We start from the raw sequence: 22282 nt of genomic DNA on the forward strand, positions 1-22282 counted from the left end.
CTGACGTATCGGGAGTGGGTTCACAGGAGGGTGACTCTGTGTGCCTGCCTTCCAGCAGTAGTTCCTCTGTCCCTGGTATTAATGTGCAATGTGAGTTTCACTGAGCCAGCCACTGGGACAGAATGATGGAGATGCTATCTCTGTCCTAAAGACTGGGGACCAATGAGAGCTCCTGAGCATCACGGGCTGGAAGAGATGTCCCTGTGGGGGATGGGGTAGGGGAGGAGGGCTTGGGGTTTAGTGAGAACCCAGGAGAGGAAGGAGGTATCATCCCCACTTAGACCACCTGGAGAATCAGCAAAGGCTTCACAGAAGTGGTTGAGCTGGGTCTTGAAAGACTGGTGGTATTTTCTAGGCAGCAGTGTGGTGGGGTTCAGGAGTGGGTCATTCCAGGCAGATGGGTCCTTGTGAAGCTTGGGTACTTCACATTGTCTGAAGGGCCTGGCCAAGTTCAGTGAGGCGGGAACTGACACACGACTCTGCCATTCTTTCCTGCCTTGCTTCAAATAACCATAGGGGGGTGCCTCCCACCAGGCATTCTATTGCTCTTCCTTTGCCTGGGGATCGGAAGGAGTGAGAAGAGGGAGTACTCTCATTCTTATGGCTCTGGGGCAGACCTCAGGCCATGGGGTTAAAGTTATGGGAAGGCAAGTTCAGGCTCAATAACTAGGAAGCGCATTCTAACAATGTTGGCCTTTTCATATTAAAATAGACTGCATAGTGAGGGAATGAGCTCCCCATCAATCAGTGACTTGCCCAAACACCGAGAACTATTTAGACCAGGGTCAACATGCATACCCAGGGAGCCTGACTTCAAAGAGAGTACCTTTTTAATTTTTTTAAACCAACGCTGTCTCATACAAAACACCACAGAATTCTGAGCCTAGGATTAGGTCTGAGCTCATGGAAACGTAGCCACTTGCTGGCTTTTGTATCTTAGTTTCTATTTAATGAGCAAACAGCAAGCCATGACATCAGGCATTTCCTTTTATTAGCTCTTAGTAGACTCCTTCTGAAATGGCTCAGACGTCCCGGGAACATCGTCTACAACCTCATTGAAGAATGTGGTGAGAAAAATACATATACATATGTGTGTGTGTCTATATATGTCTATTTTGTGGTATGTCTCTGAGGTTGCTGCCTGCTCTGTGGGGGCACTCAGAAGCGTTTCTGGAGGGCAGTCTGGATATTCTTCAGCAGGCCCCACTTAGCTCGGTTCTTCCCACGCCCATCTGGTGTTACCACCTGCAATCAGAAGCAGAGAGCCATGGCACCAGCCACAAGGGAAACAGCAGCTCCCAGGAGCCTGACCCCGGCTGCGGGCCAGGCGCTACACACATCACAGCATTAACCCCTCATGTCAACAACCACATGAGGCCGGTGCCATTGACCCCATTTTACAAATGAAAAAACTAAGGGTCAGTAGAACCAGGTAGCTTTCCTGAAGTCCCACAGCTAATACGTGGTGGGGTAGGGATTTCACAGACAAGGTCCCACTTCTTTAAGACAGCTCAAGGACTGACTGCTGATTACTGTGTTGTGGTTGTGACCCCAGGTGGGCTTCACCAGAGATTAGCCCCCGGGGTCCTCCCCCAGTCCCTGGAAATTGCTTCTGTCACAGCTCTTATCATTTGTAAATTTCACTGAGTGTGTTTAATTAATTTTCTTACCAGACTGTGAGCACCTTAAATGGGGTGTGGAGGCAATGACAGTCTTTCATCTCTGTAACCCCAACAGTGGTTATGGTACAGAGAAGTTTCTTAGAAAAGTGAATGAAAGGTGAATAGAACCATTATTTGTACATCTGCCAACTGTTTCTCTTTGAAGCATCATACTATCTCTGATGACAGTGAATAGTCAATGCTCCCTAGAAAAGGCAGCTTACATTGGGTAGCAGAATCCTCCTAGAAGTCTCACCAACTCAGCTTAGATGTGGAGCTCCGTGCCTTACCTTGAAGGTGGTGGACTTCTCCACAACTCTGCTCTGGCAGCATTCCTATTCCTTCCTAATACACATTTACTGAGAAGGCATTTAGGGAGTGAGGTCAAGATCCAGGTATGAGAGACAGCCCACAGGATCAATCAAGATTCATGGGGCAGATGGGGCTAGGGGTGCAGTTTGAATGAGGAAGAGCAATGTTCACACACAGTACAAAGTATATACAAAGGCTTTTATGTTTGTATTCAAAGGGAAAGGGCAAAAAATAGACACTATTATTATGCTCTCTAGTTTTACAAAATTTACTTTTAGTTTTAGAGAAAACAGGGCTTCATGCAAGATAAAGATTATGTTATACCTATGATGTTAGATTATTCATTGCTGGATAAGAATGGAAATAACACATAGAGATAATCCTGATAAGGGTGGTATAAATGTGTAAGATATACACACAGAGCTACCAGTGGGCAATGAGGAAGGAATAACAGTGTTATGGTGGGTTGGGAATTGACTCATAAAAATAGGGAATTTATGTTCTGCCTTAAAGTATAGTCAGGATCTCCAGAGATAAAGACTTGAGTGTGACATGTGAATGGGGCAGTGGGGAATGAGGTGTGCCTGTGAATCACAGGATCAGATGAAACAGGACAGAAGAAACAGAGAACAGAACTTGAGATACTAAAGAAATTGAAATGATAGTTGACATTCCCTCCCCTGCCCAAAAGGCTCAGATGGTTTTCCAAATGAATTCTACCAAACTTTTAAAAAAGAGTTGTTCTAGAAAATAGAAAAAGAGCAATAGTTTCCTAGTTCATTTTTCAAGCTAGTAAAATATTGATTCCAGAACCAGACAAAAGAAATATAAGCAAAATATTATAGGTCTGGTTCACGAATGATGAGAGATACAGTACTCCAAAACAAAATATGAGCTAACTAAAACCAAGTATATTAAAAAAAATAATACATCATGATCACATAGGGTTTAGTCCATGAATGCAAGTAGAGTTTAACATCAGAAAAATCAATGTAATTAATTTCATTAATGCCTAAAGGAGAAAAATCATACGATTATCTCAAATAATACAAAAAATTCACAAAGTTGCACAAGCTCTCAGAAATTTAGAAGTGGAAAGAATTTTCCTTAACTTAATAAAGTTTATATGTAAAAAATTACCACTGAATTATACACTTCAAAAGAGTGAATTTCTTAGTATGTGAATTATATTTTAATAAAGCTTTTATAAAAAATAAGAAGTCAGAACACTGTTAAAAAAAAGAAATCAAAAATCATCATAGCTCAATGGAGAAACATTAAGATCAGGAATAAGACAAGGATATTAACTCTCACAGCCACCATTTTCTGTAGGACCAATAGCCCTGGCCAAAGCTATAAGGAAAGAAAAAGAAATAGAAGTTCAAGAATTGTAAGGAAAGAGATAAAACTATCATTATTTATAGACGATAGGATCATACGCCTGGAAAAACAAGCAGAATCAACAGAGAGACTCTCAGAATAATGAGATATTATTGATATTGCTGGAATCAAGATTATCCTATAAACACAGTAGTTTTTATTCTAAACCAGCAGTACATTAGAAAGTATAATCAGATATAAAAATAACATTAATAATATCAACTAAATCTGTAAAATATCTGGTTTAACCAGGAATATATAGTACCTCTATGGGAAGAATTTAAAAACCCTAGTAGAGCATACAGAAGATGATTTGAATAAAAATCAAACATATTACAAAAACATTGTCTCCAAATTAGAGACCCAGTGCCTTCCCAATCAAATTCTATCTGGATTTTTTAAAGGAATTCAATTTACTTGAAAATTTTTACGAAATTCATATGAAGGAATCCACTTCTGTAACTAGCCATATAAACCTTGAAAAAGAAGGAAGGGTAACAGGCAGGTTTACCTTAGCAGTTCATTTAGACGTAGCATAAAGCTGAGGTTAAACAACAATAAATCTAGTGTGGTATTAATATAAGAACAGACAAATTGACCAATGGAATACATTGGAGAGCTCGGAGACACAACCCTAAATATATGGCAATTTAATACAAGATTAAAGTGGCACCTTTATTGTATTCTAATGGAGAGGACATTGCTAGGTAGATGGTATTGGGAAAACTGGCCCACTAGATGGCCAAAAAAGTACATCTCTACCTAGTACTACATGCAAAGGTGAACTATGGATGGATTAAAGTACTAAATTTGAAAGGCGAAACTAAAGTTAATAAAAGAATATGTGGAAGATTACTTTTGTGATCTAAGCCATTTTAAGGATTTTTTTTCTTATTTATTTATTTTTTTAACATCTTTATTGGAGTATAATTGCTTTACAATGGTGTGTTAGTTTCTGCTTTATAACAAAGTGAATCAGTTATACATATACATATATCCCCATACCTCTTCTCTCTTGTGTCTCCCTCCCTCCCACCCTCCCTATTCCACCCATCTAGGTGGTCACAAATCACCCAGCTGATCTCCCTGTGCAATGCGGCTGCTTCCCACTAGCTATTTTACATGTGGTAGTGTATATATGTCCATGTCACTCTCTCACTTTGTCCCAGCTTACCCTTCCCCCTCCCCATATCCTCAAGTCCATTCTCTAGTAGGTCTGCATCTTTATTCCCGTCTTGCCCCTAGGTTCTTCATGACCATTTTCTTTTTCGTTTTCTTTTTTAGATTCCATATATATGTAATAGCATACGGTATTTGTTTTTCTCTTTCTGACTTACTTCACTCTGTATGACAGACTCTAGGCCCATCCACCTCATTACAAATAATTCAATTTCATTTCTTTTTATGGTTGAGTAATATTCCATTGTATATATGTGCCACATCTTTATCCATTCATCTGTTGATGGACACTTAGGTTGCTTACGTGTCCTGGCTATTGTAAATAGAGCTTCAATGAACATTGTGGTACATGACTCTTTTTGAATTATGGTTTTCTCAGGGTATATGCCCAGTAGTGGGATTGCTGGGTCGTATGGTAGTTATATTTCTAGTTTTTTAAGGAACCTCCATACTGTTCTCCATAGTGGCTGTCTCAATTTACATTCCCACCAACAGTGCAAGAGGGTTCCCTTTTCTCCACACCCCCTCCAGCATTTATTGTTTGTAGATTTTTTGATGATGGCCATTCTGACCAGTGTGAGATGATATCTCATTGTAGTTTTGATTTGCATTTCTCTAATGATTAATGATGTTGAGCATTCTTTCATGTGTTTGTTGGCAATCTGTATATCTTCTTTGGAGAAATGTCTATTTAGGTCTTCTGCTTATTTTTGGATTGGGCTGTTTGTTTTTTGATAATGAGCTGCATGAGCTGCTTGTAAATTTTGGAGATTAATCCTTTGTCAGTTGCTTCATTGGCAAATATTTTCTTCCATTCTGAGGGTTGTCTTTTCATCTTGTTTATGGTTTCCTTTGCTGTGCAAAAGCTTTTAAGTTTCATTAGGCCCATTTGTTTATTTGTGTTTTTATTTCCCTTTCTCTAGGAGGTGGGTCAAAAAGGATCTTGCTGTAATTTATGTCATAGAGTGTTCTGCCTATGTTTTCCTCTAAGAGTTTGATAGTGTCTGGCCTCACATTTAGGTCTTTAATCCATTTTGTGTTTATTTTTGTGTATGGTGTTAGGGAGTGTTCTAATTTCATTCTTTTACATGTAGCTGTCCAGTTTTCCCAGTACCACTGATCGAAGAGGATGTCTTTTCTCCATTGTATATTCTTGCCTCCTTTATCAAAGATAAAGTGACCATATGTGTGTGGGTTTACCTCTGGGCTTTCTATCCTGTTCCATTGATCTATGATTCTGTTTTTGTGCCAGTACCATGTTGTCTTGATTACTGTAACTTTGTAGTGCAGTCTGAAGTCAGGGAGCCTGATTCCTCCAGCTCCGTTTTTCTTTCTCAAGATTGCTTTGGCTATTCGGGGTCTTTTGTGTTTCCATACAAATTGTGAAATTTTTTGTTCTAGTTCTGTGAAAAATGCCAGCGGTAGTTTGATAGGGATTGCACTGAATCTGCAGATTGCTTTGGGTAGTATAGTCATTTTCACAATGTTGATTCTTCCAATCCAAGAACATGGTATATCTCTCCCTCTATTTGTATCATCTTTAATTTCTTTCATCAGTGTCTTATAATTTTCTGCATACAGGTCTTTTGACTCCTTAGGTAGGTTTATTCCTAGATATTTTATTCTTTTTGTTGCAGTGGTAAATGGGAGTGTTTTCTTAATTTCACTTTCAGATTTTTCATCATTAGTGTATCAGAATGCAAGAGATTTCTGTGCATTAATTTTGTATCCTGCAACTTTACCAAATTCATTGATTAGCTCTAGTAGTTTTCTGGTAGCATCTTTAGGATTCTCTATGTAGAGCATCATGTCATCTACAAACAGTGACAGCTTTACTTCTTCTTTTCCGATTTGGATTCCTTTTATTTCTCTTTCTTCTCTGATTGCTTGGCTAAAACTTCCAAAACTATGTTGAATAATAGCTGTGAGAGTGGGCAACCTTGTCTTGTTCCTGATATTAGTGGAAATGGTTTCAGTTTTTCACCATTGAAGACGATGTTGGCTGTGGGTTTGTCATATATGGTCTTTATTATGTTGAGGTAAGTTCCCTCTTTGCCTACTTTCTGGAGGGTTTTTATCATAAATGGGTTTTGAATTTTGTCAAAAGCTTTCTCTGCATCTATTGAGATGATCATATGGTTTTTCTCCTTCAATTTGTTAATATGGTGTATCACATTGATTGATTTGAGTATACTGAGGAATCCTTGCACTCCTGGGATAAACCCCACTTGATCATGGTGTGTGATCCTTTTAATGTGCTGTTGGATTCTGTTTGCTAGTATTTTGTTGAGGATTTTTGGATCTATGTTCATCAGTGATATTGGCCTGTAATTTTCTTTCTTTGTGAGATCTTTGTCTGGTTTTGGTATCAGGGTGATGGTGGCCTCATAGAATGAGTTTGGGAGTGTTCCTCTCCCTGCTATATTTTGGAAGAGTTTGAGAAGGATAGGTGTTAGCTCTTCTCTAAATGTTTGATAGAATTTGCTGTGAAGCCATCTGGTCCTGGGCTTTTGTTTCTTGGAAGATTTTTAATCACAGTTTCAATTTCAGTGCTTGTGATTGGTCTGTTCATATTTTCTATTTCTTCCTGGTTCAGTCTCACAGAGTTGTGCATTCTTAAGAATTTGTCCATTTCTTCCAGGTTGTCCATTTTATTGGCATATAGTTGCTTGTAGTAATCTCTCATGATCCTTTGTATTTCTGCAGTGTCAGTTGTTACTTCTCCTTTTTCACTTCTAATTCTATTGATTTGAGTCTTCTCCCTTTTTTTCTTGATGAGTCTGGCTAATGGTTTATCAATTTTGTTTATCTTCTCAAAGAACCAGCTTTTAGTTTTATTGATCTTTGCTATCATTTCCTTCATTTCTTTTTCATTTATTTCTGATCTGATCTTTATGATTTCTTTCCTTCTGCTAACTTTGGAGGTTTTTTTGTTCCTCTTTCTCTAATTGCTTTAGCTTTAAGGTTAGGTTGTTTTTTTGAGATGTTTCTTGTTTCTTAAGGTAGGATTGTATTGCTATCAACTTCCCTCTTAGAACTGCTTTTGCTGCATCCCATAGGTTTTTGGTCGTCGTGTTTTCATTGTCATTTGTTTCTAGGTATTTTTTGATTTCCCCTTTGATTTCTTCAGTGATCCCTTAGTTATTAAGTAGTGTATTGTTTAGCCTCCATGTGTTTGTATTTTTTACAGATTTTTTCCTGTAATTGATATCTAGTCTCATAGCATTGTGGTCGGAAAAGATACTTCATATGATTTCAATTTTCTTAAATTTACCAGGGCTTGATTTGTGACCCAAGATATGATCTATCCTGGAGAATGCTCCATGAGCACTTGAGAAGAAAGTGTATTCTGTTGTTTTTGGATGGAATGTCCTAGAAATATCAATTAAGTCCATCTTGTTCAATGTGTCATTTAAAGCTTGTGTTTCCTTATTTATTTTCATTTTGGATGATCTGTCCATTGGTGAAAGTGGGGTGTTAAAGTTCCCTACTATGATTGTGTTACTGTCAATTTCCCCTTTTATGGCTGTTAGTATTTGCCTTATGTATTGAGGTGCTCCTATGTTGGATGCATAAATATTTACAATTGTTATATCTTCTTCTTGGATTGATCCCTTGATCAGTATGTAGTGTCCTTCTTTGTTGCTTGTAATAGTCTTTTTTTAAAGTCTATTTTGTCTGATATGAGAATTGCTACTCCAGCTTTCTTTTGATTTCCATTTGCATGGAATATCTTTTTCCATCCCCTCACCTTCAGTCTGTATGTGTCCCTAGGTCTGAAGTGGGTCTCTTGTAGACAGCATATATATGGGTCTTGTTTTTGTATCCATTCAGGCAGTCTATGTCTTTTGGTTGTAGCACATAATCCATTTACATTTAAGGTAATTATCGATATGCATGCTACTATTACCATTTTCTTAATTGTTTTGGGTTTGTTATTGTAGGTCTTTTCCTTCTCTTGTGTTTCCTGCCTAGAGAAGTTCCTTTAGCATTTGCTGTAAAGCTGATTTGGTGGTGCTGAATTCTCTTAGCTTTTGCTTGCCTGTAAAGGTTTTAATTTCTCTGTCAAATCTGAATGAGATCCTTGCTGGGTAGAGTAATCTTGGTTGTAGGTTTTTCTCCTTCATCACTTTAAATATGTCCTGCCACTCCCTTCTGGCTTTCAGAGTTTCTGCTGAAAGATCAGCTGTTAACCTTATGGGGATTCCCTTGTATGTTATTTGTTGTTTCTCCCTTGTTGCTTTTAATATTTTTCTTTGTATTTAATTTTTGATAGTTTGATTAATATGTGTCTTGGCATGTTTCTCCTTGTATTTATCCTGTATGGGACTCTCTGTGCTTCCTGGACTTGATTAACTATTTCCTTTCCCATATTAGGGAATTTTTCAACTATAATCTCTTCAAATATTTTCTCAGTCCCTTTCTTTTTCTCTTCTTCTTCTGGAACCCCTATAATTCGAATGTTGGTGCATTTAATGTTGTCCCAGAGGTCTCAGAGACTGTCCTCAATTCTTTTCATTTTTTTTTTTCTTTATTCTGCTCTTCAGTAGTTATTTCCACTATTTTATCTTCCAGGTCACTTATGCGTTCTTCTGCCTCAGTTATTCTGCTATTGTTCCCTTCTAGAGAATTTTTAATTTCATTTATTGTGTTGTTCATCACTGTTTGTTTGCTCCTTAATTCTTCTAGGTCCTTGTTGAACATTTCTTGTATTTTCTCCATTCTATTTTCAAGATTTTGGATCATCTTTGCTATCATTATTCTGAATTCTTTTTCAGGTAGACTGCCTATTTCCTCTTCATTTGTTAGGTGTGGTGGGTTTTTACCTTGCTACTTCATCTGCTGTGTGTTTCTCTGTATTCTCATTTTGCTTAACTTATGGTGTTTGGGGTCTCCCTTTCGCAGGCTGCAGGTTTGTAGTTCCCGTTGTTTTTGGTGTCTGCCCCCAGTGGCTAAGGTTGGTTCAGTGGGTTGTGTAGGCTCGCTGGCGCAGGGGACTGGTGCCTGTGTTCTGGTGGATGAGGCTGGATCTTGTCTTTCTGGTGGGCAGGTCCACGTCTGGTGGTGTGTCTTGGAGTGTTTGTGGCCTTATTATGATTTTAGGCAGCCTCTCTGCTAATGGGTGGGTTGTGTTCCTGTCTTGCTACTTGTTTGGCATAGGGTGTCCCACCCTGGAGCTTGCTGGTCGTTGAGTGGAGCTGGGTCTTGGCGTTGAGATGGAGATCTCTGGGAGGTTATCACCGTTTGATATTAAGTGGAGCTGGGAGGTCTCTGGTGGACCAATGTCCTGAACTTGGCTCTCCCACCTCAGAGGCACAGCCCTGATGCCTGGCTGGAGCACCAAGAGCCTGTCATCCACACGGCTCAGAATAAAAGGGAGAAAAAGAAAGAAAGAAAGAAAGAAAGAAAGAAAGAAAGAGGAATATAAAATAAAATAAAGTTATTAAATTAAAAATAATTATTAAAAAAAAGTTTTTTTAAATAATAAAAAAAAAAAGAAAGAAAGAAGAGAGCAACCAAACCAAAACACAAGTCCACCAATGAGAACAAAGCGGTAAAAACTATACTAAAAACAAACAAACAAACAAACAAAAAAAGGACCGACAGAACCCTAGGACAAATGGTAAAAGCAAAGCTACACTGACAAAATCACACACAGAAGCATACACATACACACTCACAAAAAGCGAAAAAGGGGAAAAAATATATATATATCATTGCTCCCAAAGTCTACCTCCTCAATTTGGGATGATTCATTGTCTATTCAGCTATTCCACAGATGCAGGTACATCAAGTTGACTGTGGAGATTTACTCCGCTGCTCCTGAGGCTGCTGGGAGAGATTTCCCTTTCTCTTCTTTGTTCGTACAGCTCCAGGGGTTCAGCTTTGGATTTGGACCCGCCTCTGCGTGTAGGTCGCCTGAGGGCGTCTGTTCTTCGCTCAGACAGGACGGAGTTAAAGGAGCAGCTGCTTCGGGGGCTCTGGCTCACTCAGGCCTGGGGAAGGGAGGGGTACGGATGCGGGGCAAGCCTGCGGTGGCAGAGGCCTGTGTGACGTTGCACCAGCCTGAGGCGCGCCGTGCGTTCTCCCGGGGAAGTTGTCCCTGGATCACGGGACCCTGGCAGTGGCGGGCTGCGCAGGCTCCCGGGAGGGGCGCTGTGGATAGTGACCTTGCTCGCACACAGGCTTCTTGGTGGCGGCAGCAGCAGCCCTAAAGTCTCATGCCTGTCTCTGGGGTCCGCGCTAATAGCCGCGGCTCGCGCCCGTCTCTGGAGCTCGTTTAGACGGCGCTCTGAATCCCCTCTCCTTGCGCACCGCGAAACAAAGAGGTAAGAAAAAGTCTCTTGCCTCTTCGGCAGCTCCAGACCTTTTCCCTCCTGGCCAGCTGTGGCGCACTAACCCCTTCAGGCTGTGTTCATGCAGCCAACCCCAGTCCTCTCCCTGGGATCCGACTGAAGCCCGAGCCTCAGCTCCCAGCCCCCGCCCACCCTGGCGGGTGAGCAGACAAGCCTCTCGGGCTGGTGAGTGCTGCTCGGCGCCGATCCTCCATGCGGGAATCTCTCCGCTTTGCCCTCCGCACCCCTGTGGCTGCGCTCTCCTCCGTGGCTCCGAAGCTTCCCCCCGCCCACCCCCACCCCTGTCTCTGCCAGTGAAAGGGCTTCCTAGTGTGTGGAAACCCTTCCTCCTTCACGGCTCCCTCCCACTGGTGCAGGTCCCATCCCTATTCTTTGTCTCTGTTTTTTCTTTTGCCCTACCCAGGTACGTGTGGAGTTTCTTGCCTTTTGGGAGGTCTGAGGTCTTCTGCCAGCGTTCCGTAGGTGTTCTGTAGGAGTTGTTCCACATGTAGATGTATTTCTGATGTATTTGTGGGAAGGTGATCTCCACGTCTTACTCTTCCGCAATCTTCAGAAATTCTCCATTTTAAGGATTTTTAAAACAAAACTTCAAAAGGTCAAACCATGAAAAAAAAACGATGAATTTGATCACATCAAAATTGAAGATTTCTGCTGTTTCGTGACATACACGATGAACAAAGTTATAGACAAATGTCAGAATGGAGAAGATATTAGCAATGTCTAAAACCATTATCTAGACTATATAAGGTCATAGTGCAAATCACCTAGGAAAAGAAAAACGCAAAAGGAAAATGGGCAAAGGATATTTAGCAGGCTATTTACAGAAGAGGAAATCCTGAAAACAACCATACGAAATGAAATTTTAAACAATAAGGAGATAGCACTTTATACCTATTGGGCTAGCAAAATAGTAAAAGCTGGATCATGTCAAATGTAGGTGGGGCTTAAGATATGGGGTCCTCATTCATTCCTTATGGAAGTGTACATGCATGCAGTCCAATCAAGTACGCACACACTCTACCCCCCAGCAATTTCACTCATGGTGTATGTCTGATAAGAGCTGAATTATATCCTCCCAAAATTCATGAGTTGAAGTCCTATTCCCAGTATTTCAGAATGTGACTTATTTAGAGATAGCGTCTTTAAACAGGTGATTAAGTTAAAATGAGGTCATTATGGAGGGTCCTAACCCAATCTGACTGTTGTCCTTATAAGAAGAGGAAGTTTGGACACACAGAGACACACCAGAGGTGTACTCACACGAGAAAGGGCCCTGTGAGTGCACAGGGAGAAGGCAGATATCTGCAAGCCAAGGGGAGAAGCCTCAGAAGAAAGCAGACCCACCAAAACCTTGACCTTAGACTCCTGGCCTCCAGAACTGTGAGAAAATACATTTCTGTTGTTTAAGCCACTGAGTCTGTAGCATTTTGATGTGGCAGCCCTAGCAAACTAATACAATGTCTCAGAGAAAGTCCCACGTCCCCATCTCACCCACAAAATGTCATGAATGAGGCTGTTTACTGCAGCATTATTGGAGGTCACCTGGGTGTCCATCCTGGCTGAATAGACAGGTAAAACGTGGTGAACAAATGCACACTGTAAAGGATGAGGCAGCATTAGGAGTTAGGGACTAAATGTGCCCAGCGACATGGATGGATCATTAAAAACACAGTGTTCAGGGGAAAACGGTAAGACACAGTAAGTTATGTAACAATACTAGTATTTGTGCAAATTAATAACACATTCAAAACAATACACGCCATGTAAGAACACATAAAAGCAACAAGATGTACATAAAACATATTAGAATGGATATCTAGGGAGGATCACAAAAGGAAACAAATACATAAACAAGAAAAGGGCCTTGCATGCACCAGTACTGGTAAAGGACCATGAATTGAGGTGTCTGACTAATTCAACCTTCTGTGTATGAGGTTAAAAATGATAGGTCCAGCTTGAGCCTAAATTATTCTCATTCCAGGGTTCTAACCTATTGGCAGGGCAAGTAGGGAGGGACCAATAGGGTTCTATTTACGTGAAGGATCAAGAGGCCCTTTGGAAAAGAATGAATTCTAAGGAGATGAATGCAAACCACTTTGATTTCATTTCAGGGCATGGAGTCACTGTGAGTATGTGGGTGGGTGAGCGGGTAGTTTTGGGGTAGCTATTCCGAATGTGGACTAGTGTTGGTCACTCACATTCCTCTAACCCCAACCCCTGAAGATGTGTGTCTCAGCCTAAGGCAGAGTGTCTGCAGTAGGGACAGAAGAAAAACCAGAGCGAGATTTCATGAAACCGCGGTAAGATGCCCAGGAAGGCCAAGCAGCCCTGCTCTGTGGCTGGAGTTCCAGCCTAAGTGCAGCCTGAGCAGGTAGGAAGCAGTACTGCAGAGGCTCAGTTTATCTGGCAGGACCACTTCCTGAGCACACGTGAGGCACTGTTGGGGGGTGGGACCCAGTATAGACTGAGAAGGAATTTGAGAGGATGGGTGGGGGGAAGGGTGGGTGCCTTTCCTGAAGAGCTATAGGGAAAGACCCAGAACAGTACCAGTTTGTGACTATTCTGGGGCCTGAATATTTACCTCCATGTCTGATGTAACCTGGGACATCTGGTTTACATCAGATTGTGGTAGGCAGAATAATGGCCCCCCAAGTCCATGTCCTAATCCCAGGAACCGGCGAACATTTTATGTTACATGGCAAAGGGGGATTAAGGTTGTTAGTCAGCTGGCTTGAAGATAGGGAGATTATCCTGAATCATCAGGTGGATCCAATATGATCCCAAGAGTCCTTCAAAGTTGAAGAGGAGGCAGAATCGAACCAGAGAGATGATGGTGTGAGAAGGACTCAGCCTTACGTTATTGGCTTTGGATATGGAAGGAGAGGCCATGAGCCAAGGAATGTGGGCAGCTGCACGAAGCCGGAAAAGGCAAGGAAATGAACTTTCCCCTAGAGCCTCCGGAAAGCACACAGCCCTGCTCACACCTTAGATTTCTGATCTCCGGAATTGTAAGTTAATAGGTAAAATTGTATTGTGCAAGCTACTAATTTGTTACAGCAGCAACAGGAAACCAGTGAGCATGTGGAAAGTTAGATATTTCATAGGAAGACTTCCTGGAAGTTAGTGGAGATTTGCAGTCAGAGGGAGACATCCAGGTGAGGAGGCTATTTTCAAAAATGGGGGTCGTGGCCTTCCCTGGTGGTGCAGTGGTTGAGAATCTGCCTCCTAATGCAGGGGACACGGGTTCGAGCCCTGGTCTGGGAGGATCCCACATGCTGCGGAGCAACTGGGCCCGTGAGCCACAACTACTGAGCCTGCGCATCTGGAGCCTGTGCTCCGCAACAAGAGAGGCCGCGATAGTGAGAGGCCCGTGCACCGCGATGAAGAGTGGCCCCCGCTTGCCGCAACTAGAGAAAACCCTCGCACAGAAATGAAGACCCAACACAGCCAAAAATAAATAAATTAATAAATTAATTAAAAAAAAATGGGGTCCGTGGTCATCAGGTACATTGAGGTTTAGATGAAAAGCAGGAGGAGGAACTGAGGTCACAGGGTATGTGATTTGTCTAAAAACACATGTCTCCATTCCTTCAAAAAATATCAACAAGGTGCTGGGGCGTTAGAAGCTCTCAGCTGGGGACTGGGAGCCAAGAGAGGTGAGTAAGGCCAGCACGATGCCCGTCCTTGCTGAGCTTGCCACCTAGCAGACTTGGGGCTTGGACCCAGGTACACCCGCCCAAGTCCAACGATCTTCCCAATGCATGATCTTGCCTCGCAAGAAAAATAAAAGTGCCGCTCTCACGGCTGTTGCTCTGACAACATTCTCCCAGAGTGTGGTGCCAGGTCCCTAAGGCTGAGCCCACTCTGCCTAGACCTTGCTGCATCTGATTATCTGATTATGGTACAGGGGACGAAGAGCTCCTGCCTTGGATGAGGCCTAGGTTCCCACTCAACTCCTTCGAGTTACACGAGGCCAGACTCTTTTCCTCTCTGAGCCTCAGTTTCCTCATCTGTAAAATGGAGGCAATAACTCCCTGCCCTCCAAGCGGTCGGGATGATCAATGATAATGAATATACAGTGTCTGACACAGAGTCAGCCTTCAATAAATGAGACCTTTAAAAAGCATTAAAGTTAATTTTCATGCTTTGTCTATTAGACTTCATATAAAATCCCTTAAAAAAATCAAGCCACAGACTACGAAAATCAAATATAAAAGGTGTTATTTCACTTCCTTTACAAAAGGATGTATGGTGGAAATACTGCATTTTGGATAAGAAATTATTCTGCTGCCTTGTTACAGCATTTTAAATGAAACCTTTCAGGAATACCTGCATAGAACTGATGCTGAAGGAAAAATATTTCGATTTTATAGGAAGGAGCTAAAGTCATTACTTTTATGAAGCTTTATAAATGTCATTCAAACACACCATCTTCTTTTCATTTGCTATTGAAGCCTTTACTTATGCAAATCATGACAAATGTGAAGGAAAGCCAAGTTTCCCCTGGAATGCTAATATAATCACAAAGAGGGAGGAAGAATTACTTCTGAAGGAAAAATCTATATTGCAGCTCTGTGAGTCAGATGAAAATGAAGCTTCCAGAAAACCTCATTAGTTAGTGCTCTGCTCATTAAGAAATTGTGTTAAAAAGCAAAGAAACTGGAATGAGTTTCCTTCCCTTATAGGGAGCGCAAATTCATCACACAAACACAGTTTCAGGGGGATTGTTATTTCTTGATTGATGGTAAAAAACACTTAACAGCTCTCAGGCATCTTATGGTACTTTGTAATTATTAATTTTATTTATTTAGATGTTCGTTCATAGATTCATTTGTTTGGTCACATTTTCACTCATGTATTCATTCAATAACCATTAAGAACCATTAAGCTATGTGCACAGTGCTGGTAAAGCATTGTGGCAGAAGGAAAGATGAATTAGACGTGAATTTTGTTTTCAAGGGGTTCAAAGTTTAAGAGGGATGACAAAATATCTACCTGAGAAAGGCTGACACACTTCCATCTCTCCACCCCAGTCCTTGTCCCTAGCATCTAAAAATGACTTAAGATACATGTAAAAAAAAATTAGTAATAGCACTGAGTGCGCCCTTCATGAGGAATTTTAAAAAAATGAGAAGGCAGATGGAATTAGATTGAAGGAAAAATCCATAGTCAAAAGGACCTGCTGTGAAACATGGTAGCAACTGTGGGTGTTCTGTGCTCTGGAGAGAAGAGTATCAACAAGAATTGGGCTATGGGGCACCTGACGGACAGGGTACCTGGCTGGGATCTAACAGGAGGAGCAGCCAGGCGACTTTCTCATCCCACGTCCTTCCCGTGTGAGTGTCTGACCTCCGTGGAGGGGGAGGGGATGCACATGGGTGCCGGGCTCCAGAAGCAGAGCATGGGTATGGAGTAGAGAGCCCCCTCTGCCCCCCTCCAGGAGACTTGCTTCTGGTATAATGACCAAGAGCATAATCCTGCCCCACCCTACCTCCTGCTTCCCTTTATCACCAGAGGTAGCAACCAATCAGATTCTCTTCTGCCAACATGTGACCAGAGCCCGAGGGCGTGAAGCTAGTCAGATTGTGATGGTCGCACAGAGCATGGGCAAGGAACCTCCAAAACCACATGCAAGCTGAATTTAGGGGAAGAGAAACGATGGGCTAGCTGAAAATGGTGCAGATTTAGAGAGAAGCAGAGATGGAAGGAGGGGGTGTGGGAGAGACAGAGAGAGGGAGTAGAGAGAGAGATATTGATTGAGAGATTGAGAGAAACTGACGACTTTCCAGTTTTTTTGGGTATCAGATGTATGTCCTGGCTGGAAGTGGTCTCATGAGACTCCCCTCTCTCTCGGCTTTTCAATAGCCGAAATGAATGGATTTATTCTCTTTACTTCTAAAGAATCTCTGATTAAGACTTAATCTACTCTGATTCCTAAGAACACCATCATGGCTGTACAGTAAGATAGCTCTAGGCAGTGTTGATATTTTTCTTCCCTTTCTCCTTTGAATATCAATAAAATTATACCCATGAATGTATTTCCCCTGGGGATATAAAGAAGAATCAACCTTGCATCACAAAAAAGATAGGAATATTCTTGTCCCTTCCTTTATTTGGAGTCCATCCTGGCTTACTCACTGGCTATTCCTTAACTTTCAGATAAACAACAAATAAATTTTTTTAGTATTATAAGTATATCCTAAATACTGCATGAGACATACTAACAATAAAAATTTATTCATTGCATGTGATATACTAACACTAAACATTTATTCACTGCATGTGTATAATTATAAGTTATAAATTTAAATTTATAATTAAATTTATATTCATTATAAGTTTAATTTATATTGCTTAAATCTGATACCCTATCCTTGCTTTGATTCACCACTGAGGCTACTACTTAACTCTTTTTCTGTCCTTCTCACACCACAATTATTTGTTTACTAGACCCTGAGCTCCTTGAAGGCAAGAATTACGTCTTATTTTCCTCGGAACCTCTACATCCTAACACAATACCTGGCACAAATGTTTTCTGAATCAAAGCGAACTGACGATTCTCATTTGCAGAGTTGGTTGAGGCCAGGGGCCCTCTCTGTACCCTTGAGTTAATGAGTTTTGTGGGAGTAGAGGAGGCGGTCATGGTGGGTTCCATGACCTCACAATCAATCCTAACAGAGCTACATCCAGAGTGGATGAAGAACATCCGTCTGAGAAATAAAGTGCACGGTACCTTGCAGATGTCACTCCACTGCCCAGGACCGTTATCGTTGATGGCTCTCACTTTAAACAGATACTCGGTGTTGGGGGTCAGGTTGTGCAGCTCCAGGTTCTGTTGCATTATGTCCCGAATTTGTCCACAGAGCTCTGTCCGCACATTGTTAGGAGGGGAATTAACGAGTTCGTAGAATTCCATCTCAAAGGAGTCCACGTCTTCTGTTGGGCATGTCCAGTAAACCTAGGAAGAAATGAACATGTCAGTGGGGTACTAGCACACGCCATTCAGCGTTCTTTCCCATGAAGATCTGTGTCGTGGACTCTCTGGGGTGAGTTTAAGCTGACTCATCCCCTCTAGCTGCTGAAGACTTTGAATGAGACCTTGTGCAACAGTCCTGAAAGGCTTCGTGATGAATCCTGACGTGAGGCTTGCAACGCGTTTCAAGAACAGAAGAATGCTCCTCTGGCTTCTGTTCCTGTCAATGTGGAGGTGACCTTGTCCTCCTGACACCACTAACCAAAGTGGCTACCATTTATTGAACACATATTATGCATCAGATTCTGTGTCAGACATTGCCTGCCTCATTTAGTCCTCACAGTTCCCTAGGAGGGAGATTTCATTATCCCATTTTACAGTGGAGGCTCAGAAGGCTTACATTCAGCAATTCCAATGGAACCACAGACTACTAAAGTTGAACAGTGTATCTATTTCAACTCTCTATTTCATACACAAGGTAGTAGAGTCCCAAAGAGGTGAAGTGACTTATCCAAGTCATGGAGAATATACGTTCACACTCAAAGCATAAAATGTCAACTCTTGGGAAGAGGTACATTAACAAGTGTCAATTAGCAGATTGTGCCTGGCATATAAATATTTTATAATAATTGCATTTTTAAACAGATATTGCATGCTTTATTTAAATTTTAATAAATTAAATGTTATTGTGTATAAAGTTAACATATAATTACTCATAAGTATATAAATTTTAAAATTTGTATGAATTTGTATAATTAATTTATAATTTTTTTATGAATTTACACTTTTAAAACTGTACATTTACATGACTTGTTAATAAAAATTAACTTATCTTTTCTGATTATCAAAACATACTCATTTAAAATACATACCTGGGAAATACAGAAAAATTATAAGGAAAGAAAGAAAATAAACATCTCTTTTAATCCCACAATTCAGTTAATAATTCATTATATTTCTTTCCAATTTTGGAATATACACAAGCACACAAATATATATAATTTGGATTATATTGCTCTGATTCCTGCTTTCTTTCACTTATTACATTTTATATATGTCCCTATATCATTAAAAATTCAGCAAAGCACCATTTTAATAACTGCCCTATAAGTGATTTACTCCTTCTATAGCTGAACATTTAGGTTGTTTCTAATTTTACTCTCTAATAAATAATGATGCATTGAACACTTTGGGGCATGAGTCTTCATTGAATTTTTAATCACTTCCTTGGGAACGAGTTCTAGAAATAAAGTTGAATTTTTATGAAAAAACTCTTTAGGATTTTTAAGGTACAGAGTGACAAGTATAAGGTTAACTTAAAGAATATTTCCCATGCCAAAAGAGCACTGTTAGTCAACCATCACTTGAGAGAGATGCCAACACAGATTTCATCTCCTGCATTACTGAGCACTATGATCCCTGTGTGAATTACATCCCATGATCCTGAAATAAGGATCAATGATATTTTTACATCAAATACCACTGTTTGGCAGTAGGTTTAGGTGTCCTATCTTGAGAGTCAATAACTTGACTGGATTTTTTCTGTGTAGGGCCCTTTCTTGAGCTCATCAAGGGACCATTTATAGGTGGCATAGGGTGACTGTTCTCCAAGCCCAAGTATAGAGCAGGTATCACCAGTCCTTCCCCTCCAGAGCAAGATCCTGCCCACCTCCCAAGGGGTCTGAGTTGCGTGAGATGAGACCTAATGCCATCCCTGATATAATATCACATACACTGCAGGTTTTGCTGATCTAAGATCATTTGGAAATGTAGGTTCAGCTGCTCCGTTGCGGGCATCTGCTATGTGAAGGGCAGAGATACTTCTGCTGTGTCTGACAGCCCATGGGAGGATATGTTCTATATGTTCTACCTTGCAACATAAGGTCATTCTTAGGGTCAATTATAAATGACAAAACATAGATTATAATGTCTCAGGAAAATAGAAAAGTAAGGCTTGGTCAGTGTCTGGCTTTCATTTTCTTGTTTTTAGACCCTTGATACTAAATTGTGGTCTGCAGACCAGCAGCAATGCCAACATCTGGAAGTTTGTTAGAAGCGTAGAATCTCAGGCCCCACTGAGACCCACTGAAGCAGAATCTGCATTTTAACAAGATCCCCAGGTGCATATTAATGTTTGAGAACCACTAGTTTAGGATTCAAGGATGCTAAAAGTCTTTGTGAGTGTTCTCAGATCATGGAGACAAAAGATGGGCTCTGCCACATGGAAGCAGGCAGTGGGTTGGCTTGGGAGATATCCCTGTAGGACCCCAAGAGGAGGCAAGATATGCTCTGATAGAATATCTTTTTTCCTCCCTGGACTTTAATGAAACATTCTATAAACAATTCAATTTAGGTTCAGCTGGATTTGAAAGGCATGTTAAGAGATGCGCCATTTGTTCATGTTAGGCCTAGAAGGTCAAAGAAGAGTCATGTCCCCTGAAGCTGGGTGATGGCAGCTGTAGAGGTCTGTGAGACATCCACACACCTCCAATGCCACCCCCCCCCCACTTACTTCCCCAAAAAGCTGAATCTCGGGAGATAAGAATTGGAATTCCATTGGGGATTATCCTTCTAATCTTTCCAAATCATGAAGAGTCTGGATATTTTCTTTAGAAGAAGTAGCAGTTTAGAGGAATCACAGCTGATAGACAAGGGAGCCTGCTTTTCTAATTCTAATTTCTGCGCTCCCTCTACTGCTACAGGTTTTCCTCTGGGAAATACTACCCTCTCCAAGAAGTCTCTTCAAATTACTTTGTTTCCCAAATTGTGTTCTCTTTCAATAGAGAAGCTGCCTTTGAAGTGGAGTTGGGGCTTTCAGATGTACTTCTGGCTATGAGTTAAATACATTGTTTGGTTTAAAACAATCTTGGGCTACTTAAGATTTCGGGAACTTATCCCTTTTGAATGGACTGACCACAAAGAGTCTAGAGGAACAGATTTGAGTGACCAGACCCTAGAGGTCAAACAAGTAAGTGCAACCTTTCCTGACTACCTCTCTCCATTCCATAGCCCACACCCTCCTATCTTCCCTACAGGGCCCAGAGCCTTTCTTACCTTGGCAGCTCTCGGATACACTAGAGTCTGGTAGATAACAATTGGGCCTGGAGTCTTCAGGGAGCTATCATTGAACGAGTACCAGTTGTGGAAGCTGCTGCTGTTCTGCACAGGCTGGTTTTCTACCCCTGCACTCCAGTAGGTGTAGAGGCCGTCTGTGGGCTTGGCAGGTGCAGCTGACTGGGCTCGCCCATAGGCCTCCAGACCCATCTTGGTCTTCTCACAGCCGGGGGCATTAAAGGACAATAAGGAGGAGCTTCGCTGGTATATCTGCTGGTTGCAGAAGCTGTGGGTGCTGAAAGTGACCTTCCTGGCAATCATCGTTTCTGAGTGCAGGGGATAGGGTGATGGCAGGGAGTCCCCTGAGGAACACACCTTCTTGGGTCCTGTGGGGAAGAGTTTGTGGATGGCACTGGAGAGCTCAGCAAAGTCCAAGGGCATGCAGTTAAAGGAGTGTAGCCGGAGCTGTGGGTCTGGCCTGTAGGTGCTCTGGATGCCGTCCTCGATCTGGTCCACCAGAATCTTGGCCGACTGCAGAAACGCCACTTGGCCTGTCTCCTTCAGTGCTTCCTTGGAGTAGGCGATCAGGCCATCCATTTCATTCACTTTCATGGTGGTGACGTACACATATTTTTCAATCTCCTTCTGCCTGGACACTTCCAGATTCTCTATCTGCTCCATGATGGTTTTCTCTTTCTCCTGGAGAATGCTGCGCAGCTTGAGGAATCCATTTCTGATCTCTTTTCGCTTTACCTCCTTGTCAGCTTTAAAGCTGTTTTTTAAAATGTTGAATTCCATGAGGTCATTATCAATTTCATATCGGACTGCAAAACAACCAAGTGAGTTACTTCAGTTAAATTTTTCATTTCCCCAGATGTCAAAGCCAGTGGCAAACTGGAGCAAACTAATTTGGGCTCCAAAGATGTGGGTGGGAAGGGAGGGAAACCACTTGTTGCTGGGCTGAAAGATGCTAGCATAGGTTTGTAAAATGAATGTGGCCTCTCTCCATACACCCCTCTCTTTCTTCTTGTGTAATACTTCCCTTGGGTATGACAGCCATCCTTCTCTGGCATACTTCTATCTAGTAATCCCTGCAGCCTTGGGTCTAAAGTTGGGAGTTCAAGGTCACCTTTGATATTAGTTTTCACCAGACTTCATTTGTCAGCAAGTTGGACTTGAGAAGAGATGATGTCACAAAGTGATGGATTTTCCCTGTGTGAAAGCTTAAGCTTTTGCAGGGGTGGGAGAAAGAACTAAATTTCTGATGACTATTTCTAAATATTGCCTTGCCTTGTTCACCAAAACCCAGCCCTAGACAATGGTGGCAGATCAGCCAAGTTCCCCTTCACTGTGGCTGCTCTTTGACA

At 41.6% G+C, this 22282-nt stretch overlaps 1 protein-coding gene across 1 annotated transcript in view; it reads right to left on the reverse strand.

Moving 5' to 3' along the window:
- Positions 1–1158: 1158 nt before the first annotated feature.
- The window catches only part of TRIM42 (tripartite motif containing 42), a 30916-nt gene continuing 9792 nt past the window's right edge, over positions 1159–22282 (reverse strand). Inside the window, exons 3-5 of the mRNA XM_061193625.1 lie at positions 20916–21739; positions 17622–17846; positions 1159–1245 (exon numbers count right to left, since the gene is read on the reverse strand). Coding sequence (XP_061049608.1) covers positions 1159–1245; positions 17622–17846; positions 20916–21739 — 1136 coding nt within the window. The remainder of the gene's footprint in view (positions 1246–17621; positions 17847–20915; positions 21740–22282) is intronic.

Source organism: Eubalaena glacialis, chromosome 6, assembly GCF_028564815.1.
Source record: "Eubalaena glacialis isolate mEubGla1 chromosome 6, mEubGla1.1.hap2.+ XY, whole genome shotgun sequence".
Classification (NCBI taxonomy): domain Eukaryota; kingdom Metazoa; phylum Chordata; class Mammalia; order Artiodactyla; family Balaenidae; genus Eubalaena; species Eubalaena glacialis.